Here is an 11968-nt window from a genome sequence, read left to right on the forward strand (position 1 = left end):
CCATCACTGCTCCTGCTCTGTCTCTTAAACATGAGAGTGAAGTCTGATCTATACATCCATCCAAATGTTGCCCTTGTTCACCTTTAAAGTAGGGCCGTCTATATAAAGCATTCATGTTTAATTCAAAACAACAATAGTCTACTCAGTGATTTACTGAGTGATAATAATTTACATTATTAATGTATATTACTTATTTATTTTTTTGAAGGCTTTTCTCTGCCAATAATAATAATATATAACTGAACTGGGAATACTGGGATGGGATGTTTTAGTTCTTCACAAATACGGTAGAATATGTGGGTATAATAGCAGATTTTTACTATATTTACAGTATTTGCTATTATTACTCACACAATGTGGTGTTGTATGTAAGATAGGCACTCATTAGTGATTAACTGTAGAGGATGGTGAAGGGTTATGCTATATCAAGCTTGCTTGGTGATTGATAAATATAGGTAAATGATGGATCATTTAATATTATGTTTGTGTGTGTGTGTGTGTGTGTGTGTGTGTGTATAGAGTGGAGATCTGGTTACTGGTCTTGTGAGATGTTTTGGGGGTTTACACATTTTTAAGGATTAAATTGTAAGTCTAAATTGAGTTTTTTCAGGGTGCAGGAGTTCTGCTACATTTCTTGTTATTTTTGTGGAGTTATTTATAAAAAAAGAATAATAATTGTTTTTCAGTTTGTTTGTTTTTTGTCAGAAAATGACAAATATATATTTTGTTTACCACAATGGTGCTTATCTACTGTAATGAATGTGATCTTTCCTTTATTTACAAGTTTCTCTGCTTCATACGCATTTTGTGATTTATGAATCTCTAATCTAAAAAGTTAATAAAAATATGAATTTTTCATACACTAATGAGAGAGTTTGAAAAGAAAAAGCCAGCTAGACAGACTCTGGGAAGAAGGAATGAACAAGGAAGCAGATGTTGCATGGATGTCTTGAGCAATCAAGTATTGTGTTCCAAAAACTTTAAATGTTTTAATAAAACTGAACTAGAGATTTTGTAGAATTATCAAAGGGGCTTACAGAAAGTAAATGACTGTGAAAAGTTTTACGATTTTAGAAATTTGAATTTGACAAGAACCATGCGAAAATGAAACAATATGCTAAAAGTACAAAATACACGGAACAAAGCGAGCATTAAGTATTAAGCTACAATAATGCAAAAAAAAAAGCCTCTTGAAATTGTCAAATTAGCTGAAGCAGTCTAATTTCATTAAGAACAGAAGACTATATGCTTTAAAAGACTGTAACAAGTGTATTTCCAACATTATAATTATTAGTCTTTTTAGAGAGTGTAGTTAATGTGATTATTAATAATAATGATGAGGGTTTTTTTTTTTCATTCACAGTGTAGTGAACAGAGAGTGAGTGTAAGACTGAAAGATGATATAGATGTGATCATTGTTTATTTGTTCAAATATTTCTCATCTGGATTCCAACAGATTCATATTCTGAGAACCGCTAAACCTGATCACTGAGTAACAAAAAGCTGTAAAAAAAAAAAATCAAATATAAATAAAACTAAGAACTACTCATATCACAGTCATAGATCATAACTCCATAGGCATCACTAGTGTTAATGGCACAAGTGTCACATGAGCCTCATCAGAGTCAGTCACATGAATCACCATTACACAAACACCATTAAAGATTCAGTTTCAGAGTGATTCACGGACACATTAAGACAGTTCAAAGAAATGACAGTTACAGACCATGCACGATATTCTGCACGCGCAGGAAAACTATTGTTTGGTTAGAGAGAAGCTGCCCGAGGCCTAAACATCCTTTAGCTTGTTTTGTAATACAATTTGCTTTATTTACTCTTTATCATTTTTGTATATATTAGTTTTGAACTGACACGTTTCCTGTGTGATTGCGTAAGATAAGTTAAGTTTCGTGTCTAAAGAAAAGCCCTCATGGGTGTGGAAGTCTTCAGAGGGAAAGCCTTTAAAGGCCATCAGCGGATCTCACAGTCGTCACAGCAGAAGAACATCACACTTCTCTTGAAAACATAAACATCACGAAATGGCAAACGCAGTAAGTAGGCAATTCTTTTCATTTGACATTAAAATCAAAATAATATAGTGAGAACCAAAATGTGCTGAATGAATTGTATTGTTGTTAATGCACCCAGCTGTCATCATTTTACAGTATCGCAGCATTTTTATAATATATGAAAATTTCTTATGTTAATTTAACTGCAGTTTTACAACAAAATAGTTTCAGTTGTTAGTGAATTGGATGTGCTATGTTGTACATGCTCTTGATTTTTAAACTGCTGTAGGCACACAGTTTGCAGATTGTTCAGACCTCATATTTATAATTCACCGTAACATTTCAGTTAGAACAAACAAACATACAAAAACGGATGTAATCTTTGTGAATGATGCCAAGCACCACACTTTATCACACTATTAAAGCTACAATATGAAACATGTCCATACAATATGGACATTTCATTTTACCAAACGACACACAAGTGCTTTATTACTACTCACACAGGTCAGTTTAGACAAATTAAACTTGTGAGGTAACGCAGCGCTGTTTCACTTGGTCTAACAGTTACACTATCACACTAAATTGCATTTGAGTGTGTTGAATGTTATTCTATGTGTAAGTTTGTTGGCTGTATGAGACTAGCAGTGAGCTAGATCAACATTAGAATAACATACAGATCATATTATAACATTTCATCATGTTGAGCTATATAACATTGATTAGTTTTATGTACGTTTGCTTACCTGTCTAATAAAGTACATGCAACACTCTTGACAAGTCAAAGTTAGTCACAGACGCTAGCTCTCGTCATCTCAGAAACGCCACGCTGATATTGATCCTCGTTTTAGTTCTCCTTTTGTACTGTGGTGAGATCTGGTATTTCTCTCATCCTCCTGAATAACCCCTAGTCAGTGTTGGGAGTAACGCGTTACAAAAGTAATTAATTACTGTAATGCATTGCTTTTTGCTGTAACGCGGTAATGTAAGGCATTACAGGGGGGAAAAATGTAATATTTTACTCGGTACAAATGTCAGTAACGCGCGTTACAAGCATTGTTAGTTAACCTGGAATAAAGTGGTAGTTTTTTTTTTCTTCATACAAATTCGCCAAAATCACCGCGAGATCAGCAGAGGAGAAACGTCCGCGCAAAATGTTTCACTTCCTGTACGTTAATCAGACAGAGCAGAGATGAGTGAGCCTGCAGCGGATAGTACATTCTCAACAGCGAGAGAGGGAGTTTCCTGCTTACCAGTCGCAGTGGTCCAGCGCCGTTTCCATGGCAACTCTGCGCCGCGGCCGCTCCAGTGTTTGAAAGCGACATGAATGTTCAAAGTTCACGCGCACGGCCATTGATTAAACCACATCAAAATCATGCAGCATTTACAAACATCTAGAATTAGAACATTACTTAAATAAAAATCTCATTAATATTAAATTATACATTTAAAACTGATTTTGGAGATCTATGACTCGTTCATAGACCAAATGGCCTATGCCCACACTACTGCAGTCACTCACAATAATAATAAAAAAAAATAAATAAAAATTGTCTTAGTTATTATTCATTAGTTATTTTTATTTTTGCTAAAGTTTAAGCCTAAAGTTTACCCCGGGCTTAAAGTAAAAAGATGTCTGTACCATGCGTCCATGCAAAGTACCATGGTCATATTTGAGGTACCATGGTTATATCTGAGGTAGTATGTACCATGGTAATATGTACGGCAGAATGTACCATGGTTATATCTGAGGTACTAGGGCATGTACCATGGTAAATCTGAGGTACCATACTATGTACCATAGTAACATACTGTACAGTATAGTACTTCAGATATTATCATCATGGTACCATGATAATATCTGAAGTACTATAAAGTATGTACCATGGTTATATCTGAGGTACTATGGTATGTACCATGGTAGGTACCATGGTAAATCTGAGGTACCATACTATGTACCATAGTAACATCTACAGTACCATGCAATGTACCATGGTACCATGATAATATCTGAAGTACTATATAGTATGTACCATGGTTATATGTAAGGTACCATGGTACTACTATGGTATACCATGGTATGTACTATAGTACATCATGGTAAAATTTCTTATGGGTCCAAGCTCAGTCGGATACCACATCACCTTCTACTGGATGTGTAATGAGCTAATTGAGCATCATAAGCTACATTTAGATTGCCAAATCCATATTTGCAGTTATTTTGGTGAGAGTAACTTAAAAGTAATGCAATAGTAGTGTAATGCCTTACATTTTAAATACAGTAATATTGTAATGTAACGAATTACTTTGAAATGACAGTAACAAGTAATAAATAACGCATTACAGTTTCGAAGTAACTTGCCCAACACTGGTAGTAAATCATCAAAAAGTTACAGGTTATAAAACTTCAGCTTATCTAATCTCAACAGGGCAGTCCTGAATGAGTGTATATTACACAGGCTAATTACCGTGTAAGCAGTTCAAGCAATAGAAGTACAAAATAACTTGTTCTCATCCAAGGTTTTTCAAGTTATAATAATACAGCAGAGCAATTTAAGCAAAATTAGTTTCAGTTAAAGAACTGAGCTAGAACTAATTTCTCCCCAGGGATGCACACAACATCAAAATCAAAAATTCAACCACCAACAGTCAAAAATGCAGTCATATTTATATGGAACTGGGTTACATTGTTCCTGTGCAGTTTCTTGGGTTTTTTCCAGAGGAACTAAAGCATGTGACATCAACCTTCTATTGCCTCAGTCAATGGGGTTTTTGGTGACAACATCGTCTCCCTTAAATGGACATTCTTCCGTCCTTTTCATCCTCTGCGCTTTGGGCCTTTGTGTAAGTGTGTGCGTGCGTATGTATCTGGAAGCGTATTTGTAGGTCCAAAATATCTATCAAAATTCAAATAATTTCCTACAGTACCAAAGTCTGCTTGCCATGGTCCATAATGTATGAACAAAACAACAATAGCATGAGAGTGCCACTAGGCATAACCCAGTTGTCCCTCACACCTGCTCACATGTCACGTTTCCTTGGTTAAAATCACAATTTTCTCACGATTTACAAATAGTTGGAAACATTTGGGATATTTTAAGTAATCAACTAAACAAAATATATAACACTGGCCTAGTGGTTTTTGGATATTTTACTGCAAAAATCATACATAGTTCACCTTTAACCAGTAGCGGCTCCTGGCCATAAATGTAGGTAGGGAAGATTCTGGGTCTTAGCGCTAGTTTATGTTAAACATTTTGTAAGCTTTATATTCTAATTGCTGAACACATCAGACACACTTTTGGCAGAGGTCTAATGTCCTTGCGTTATTCGGCCTGAGGGTGGCGCTCTAATGATGATTGACATAATTTAGTACAACAAACACATATAATGTAATCTTAGAATTCCAGTTAGGAATTCCAGCGAGGAAAAAAACATCCATTTCTCAGAACAAACACAACAGAACTACTGTATATAAAAGCTATTCACATGAGTATGTTTAAACTAAAGGGTTTATACTTTCATAAATTTGATACGCTACTCCACGTAGGAAGCACAGACATGACAACTAGTAACTGACCTGATGCAGACACATATCTGGTCTGATAGTGTCTTGGTCCAGAGCAAGGTTTAGCCTACGTGAGGTAACGTCTCGTGAACATAAGCAGGGCAGCCAGAAATCTGCCCCAATGGCTCTCTATGAGAGCGCGCTGCAGTTCCATTCTTCACCACAGATTTACTTTTGAAATGTGTGGGGAGCTGTAGAGCTAGGGAGGGCTCTGCCCCGCTTAGTATCATATACATGCCTGCCGAATCAATGCGCTACATTTTAACATATCCTGCTCACTTTATGACTTTTTTTTTATTATTCAGTGTATATAGAGGTCTATGTTTGGTTGAATGTTGCCCCACCTGCCCAAACCTCAACTAATTGTACGTTTTCTTCCCAGGCAATATTCAATGAAAGAAGAAATACTCGACGAGCAACAGAATTAGTCTTTGAAGGAGAACACATTGTAATAAAAGATCTGAAATTAAAAGATAACATAAAAGGAAAACAAATTTATCATTATCTTTCAAAAAACATTCCACATTATCCAACTCCTGTTGAATTTCACATCACGGAAGTGGCTCATGTCACTAACAAGACAAAACTTCCACAGATTTTGAAGTCAGAGGGATTCAAGGGTCTTGATCAAGATTCGCTTTCATGGTGGAGCCTGAAGATCAATGAAGCGGATATAAGAGCCGCTGAGGAGCGTTTCCTCGAGAGTTCATTCCCAGACAGAAGTAAAGAAGAAATAGCAGCTCAGCAGCCGTTCCTGAGTGATTTCACCACGTCACCACCATTTATAAATGAAACCTCACGCTACGGCAACTTCCGCTTCACGTTTCCTCTGACTGAACTGATGGAGGCCTACAAGAAGCAGATGTGTGAGGATGAAGAGCCGGTTCTCAGGGTATACGAGACCAAACTTTTCAAGCAGGAGATCGGGTATGTTGTTCTCGTTCACCGCCCTCAGTTTAATGAGAAGTTTAGTAAATATCCACTGCTTACATCCATCAATGTGCCCAATGTGGTGTCTGATCCATCTAGCACATTGGCTTCTTATGAGGGAAATCAAATCATCTGGAGAGCACAAGCCATTTGTGAAACCCACAAATGCCAACTGGAAATCAATGGAAACCAGGCTTTCTTTCAAAAACTTGAAAGAAAGGACCAAGAGTTTTATGTGTGGGATCAGCTTAGCCTCGTCTTTCACATCAATAAGGGTGAGGTCCTTACCTTCCCTCAAAGAAGGCAAGGATGCCTCAGTTGTTGTGAAATTTATCCAAATGTAAACCTTTCAAATGGAGAAAACTGCTCTTCCCTTGATGAAGCTGAGAAATTCCTCAAAAGCTTGCCTAATGATAAATTTGAAAAAGACGATGAAAAAGAACAACATAGAAGTGAGGAGATTAAAATGGAAGTGGAATAAGAGTGAGCCAATTTTGTTAGAATGTTAACAGATTTGTGACATTGTAGGGTTTTCCCTTACTATCAAATATCTTGTGGTGAGATAGCAAATAAATAAGGTAAACAAATAAAGGGTGGAGGGTCATTTGTATCCTAGTAATATGTATTGTCTTTGGGAGGCTGAAATGAGATTTTTTTTTTTTTTTTTTTACTTTGAAAATGTCTGGATATTGCATGATGTGGTTAAAAATGAATACATCTAAATAAACTTTTAAAAAAGACCTAAAGCTCTATGTCATTCGTTCACCGATATGTTTTACACTATCACATACATTAAAATAAAGCTTTTACTTTGCATTGTTGTGCTGCCAGTTACCCAGCATGCCTTGCGACTTCTCCCTGTGTAATGTGCAGTATGGATAGTTGTCATTAAAGCATGTCCATGCTTTAATTTGAGGAAAACAAGACAAACTTATAATTAGCAACATCTGATCATATAAAAGAAAGCTCAAGCTAAGAGAACAATTAGTAGCGCAAATTGTGATTACTGGAGAAACTCTGTAATAAAAAGGTAAGAATACACCCACATAGTAACATGGTTTCGGCCCAGATCCGTCCCACATCTGGCACATGTGGAAAGATGATCTGGCCCACATGCAGCGTGGAATGACGGCCCTTGGGCGGCTCACTCCTGTTTGCCAGATCTGGGCCACAAGCTGGCCATAGCAATGCCACATGTCAGCCAAGAGCAAAGAAATAAACCACAACTGGACCTTATCTGAGCCACAGAATCTGTGTAAATTAAATATGGAGTCATCTCAGCCTTAATAAGCCTGTTAACCAGCAGAATCACTGAAGGAAAGACTGGCCGTCATTCCACGCTGCATGTGGGCCAGATCATCTTGTTGCTATGTTGCTATGTCTGATAAAAAATGCCACAGCCAGTTATTTTACTTTGAAATGTGTGTTCTGTGTCAGAATGTCTGTTTTTGTTTTGGTCTGTGGGTTCACCAATCTCGGTCCTGGAGGGCCGCTGTCCTGCAGAGTTTAGCTCCAACCAGCTCCAACACACCTGTTTGAAAGTTTCTAGTATGCCTAGTGAGACATTGATTAGCTGATTCAGGTGTGTTTAATTGGGGTTGGAGCTAAACTCTGCAGGACAGCGGCCCTCCAGGACCGAGATTGGTGAACCCTGCCCTAGTCTGTGGATATCGCATGTTGCCAATTTAGCCAATAGTATTTTGCTACCACAGGTTGCCAGTTGGCGGAAAACACAGCGTATTGCAGCCATAGAAGCTACCGAACAAACTAGGTCAGAGATCACAGATTCTACTCTACCTAAAAGCCTCCGCACTCATCTAAAAATCATATTAAGCATATTGAAAGATGATATCATCATAAATCAATAAATCAATTCATCAACTTACAGTGTGTATACCTCCTCGCCTTTCATTGTCAATTGCGCTTGTTCCTGTTGCATGTCCTCAATCTGGCAACCCGCGTCGAGTCTGAGGAGGAGGAGGAGGTGGCGGGAAACAACTCTCTCCAATATTTAGAATTTGGACTGCAGTACCCATTTCAACTGCTAGCTGTCAGTCTCACACACTGCACCTTTAACCAAAACTCAAATCAAAATATAATTATCCAGATTTAAAATCTCAAAGTAAGGAAGAAAAGCAAAACAATATGACTACATGGTTTAATGGAAGAATACGTTTAGGACTAATCAAAATATGCTGCCATTTAAATATCCAGTTTTAACAGGTTTAAAGCCTTGGAATAGTGTATCTTTTGTCCTCTTTGACTTTCACTTCTAGCCATTTGAAAAGCAATCATACTCCATCTAGTGGTGCAGAGCATCACCACATTCTCAAAGCAGTTGTGCTTTAAAATGGTTTAGGTGATTGAATACACACACCGTATGAATTGAAGTTGTATTGTATTACTATAAATATTATTTAATAATAGCTTTTTGCTGTGGTAATGAATATGACATTGTTGATGTGTTTGGTCTTGCTGTTATTGCTGCTGTTAATTATAGCTACTGCAGAGCAAGTACGTAACTAACTACACACGACACGATACTGTGAGTGACAATGAAGATTGACAATACATGTTAAGTATACATTAAGCAAAATCCCCCCAACATGGAGAAACAAGGGAAATGTGTCTGATCACTTACACTGTTAGACCTTACCGGGTTTTTTTACAGTAAAATACTGGCAACACTGTTGCCAGTAAAATACTGTTAATTGTACAGTTCTTTACTGTAATCAAGTTTGTTTCTGTAAAAATGCACTAAAACTCAAGTTAACTAATTACACTTGCAGAAACCGACTGCCTTAAATTGACCAACTGTCATTTAAATGTATTAACTAAAATTTATAATGCATTAATAATGTGAGCAAAGCATTACTGTGAACTTTTTTCATTTGAGACCACTAAAAAACTATTGTACATAAAAAGATTTCCACTGGCTCAGCAACTACACAGTCACCGCCTGTTAAATAAAGCAACATGCAGCAAATCATCAATGTTTGTAGATCTTCTCCTGGACTGAAGCACAGGCTCTACTCTTCTGCACAATGGTGACCCAAAAAAATAATTTTACAGTAAACTACTGGCAACAGTGTTGCCAGTATAAACCTGTTTTATAACTTACAGTTTATTACTGTTAAAATACATTTTGTGGGTGTGTCTTTTTTATCTTACACAGTTAACCCTTTCAACCCCTCAGGGAAATCCACACTACGAGTAAAAAGTAACGATGCAGTGAGATAATTAAGGGAATATGTAAGTGATTGTAAGCAGAATCACTGAAGAAAAGAGAAACACAAGAACAGAAAATAGAGAAACACAATAACTACGACTGACTTCCAGCCATTACACATTATTACACTTATTATTAACCAGTATGACTTTATTTCTGTCAAACAGAAGTTGTTATTGAGATGTTTAATTGAAAATGTTTGGTTTGAAGTTACCGTTATAGAGATCAGTGCTTGCTTTAGTTGGGCTGCTGATGCTAAAACATTAGTTTTTCTTTTGCTGCTTGAGCTGTGTTGTTGCAAGTCACACTTGTGCACACACAGTTTATGAATGACTGCAGTTATAATGATTATGATGACAAAATCATTATATTGCCTGTTCATTCACTAAGGAATTCATTCTCACTTATTCAGAGTTTAATCCTCAAGTAAAGTGTTACATTAGCACCACTGTGAAAACGCAGCAATAAGATACAATGACTCTTTTTTTTTAACACATGATGCATAACCAGAGAAACAGACCTACACTGTGTTTTAGAAACACAGAGATATCACAATTTAGCACATGAATCTCAACAATGGTGGCAATATTTATTTTTTATTATTATTATTATTCATGCAGCAGTGCATGCTGGGAGTTTTATATTATCCTGGAACCCAGCATGCATTGCGACATGAAACTTTTCACCATTGTTGAGATTCATATGCTGATTGTTGATGTCTGTGTGGGTCTGAGTCAAGCAGGAGTAAAATAAAATTGAATGCACTATATGATTACAATATTCTTCAGAAGACCTGATTACAGAAATATTGATTTCATTTAGTAGATTCACAGATATATGCTAAATATGAGATAACTATAATTTCAATGACTATATACAGGAAAAATCTGAAAATCAGGCATGTCCAGGATGATTGTGACATCATCACTAAAAAATAAAAACACCTGATCATCTTCCTCTTGACTTTTTCTTGCCATAACAAATGTGTTTTATAAACTCACTGTTACAGCAGCCAGAGAGAGATGAATGGTAAGAAGTCCAGGGACAAGTGACCAACTAAAGCAAATACTGATCTCCATCATGGTGACAACAAATTTTATTAATAACTAAATCTCTGTTAATTCTCAACAAGAACTTTTGTACATGTATGAAAGAAATAATCGTAAACTGGTTTGTAAACTGGTTTCACACTCAGTGTTGCTGGAAGTCAGTTGTAGTTTTTGTGTTTCTCTTTTTTCTGTTCTTGATTCTCTGTCCTTCAGTGATTCTGCTTATCAGGTGTTCATCAGTTTCTCAATTCACTCACTTCTTTTCATTCAAGTGGACTATATTAGTGAACTAATGTAGGGAATAGTGAATGAGGGTATAGGGTGTGATTGGGAAAACAGCCTCTGAGTGTCGACTTTGAGCACTGTTAATTTACAGTATATTCCTGTAGGCTAGTTTTATTTTCTACGGTATATTACTGTTTTAATGGAAAATGGTATTATATTGTCAGAATTTTACAGCAAGGGTTAACAGTGTAGTAAAGTAGCAGTACACTTCGCAACAACACGCATAGTTTGAGGACGTGGACCACAATCAATACTTAGTGCTAGAGGTTTTATCACAAAACTATCATTATTGCTAGAAAAATGTGTGACAACCCTTATGGAAAGAAAATATATTTCCATATATTTATGATCAATATAAAGCATGCTTGAGAAATTTAAGGCAATCAGTTCCCACACACTGTAAAAAATACTGAAAACTCACTTCAAAAAATAATTTGTGTTATATAGTAAATATATTGTCACTTTTTCTCAAAATATGAAAAGCGGCAATTCCCTATGTATTATTCAATACATTGTAATATTATTGCATATATTTTTCAAGATATTTAAACCATTTAATATATTGATCATAAATATATTTTCTTTCCATAAGGGAAAATCTCTATGAATTCAGCAAATTATTCCTTTTATAAGAAACAGATGAACCGGGATGCATCTACCAAAAGCATCGTTAGCAAACTATGATTGCAAGTTCTGTTGAGTTGTGTTGGTATCAAGGAAACTTGCGACCATGCTCGTCTTTGGGAAACGCTCCCCAGAACAGCAGATCATACCTCATGAACATCAACACCATCCATCTTCATCTCTTCCTCAGTCACTCTCATGGCACTGTAAATGAAATTAATCATTTCATCCATGTTTTCAAACTAGAGAACTGAACTCCAAGAACTGATGAAGT

General features: G+C 36.3%; 1 protein-coding gene across 1 annotated transcript; it reads left to right on the forward strand.

Annotated features, from left to right (window-relative positions):
* The first annotated feature begins 1592 nt into the window (after positions 1 to 1592).
* LOC311076118 (uncharacterized protein) lies at positions 1593 to 7247 on the forward strand. The gene is made up of 2 exons (XM_084104022.1): positions 1593 to 2051; positions 5960 to 7247. Exons 1-2 carry the CDS (start codon positions 2040 to 2042, stop codon positions 6986 to 6988), a joined length of 1041 nt encoding a protein of 346 aa, XP_083960148.1. The 5' UTR covers positions 1593 to 2039; the 3' UTR covers positions 6989 to 7247.
* The last annotated feature ends 4721 nt before the right edge of the window (positions 7248 to 11968 follow it).

This window comes from Abramis brama (genome assembly GCF_963993115.1).
Source record: "Abramis brama genome assembly, chromosome: 2".
Lineage (NCBI taxonomy): Eukaryota > Metazoa > Chordata > Actinopteri > Cypriniformes > Leuciscidae > Abramis > Abramis brama.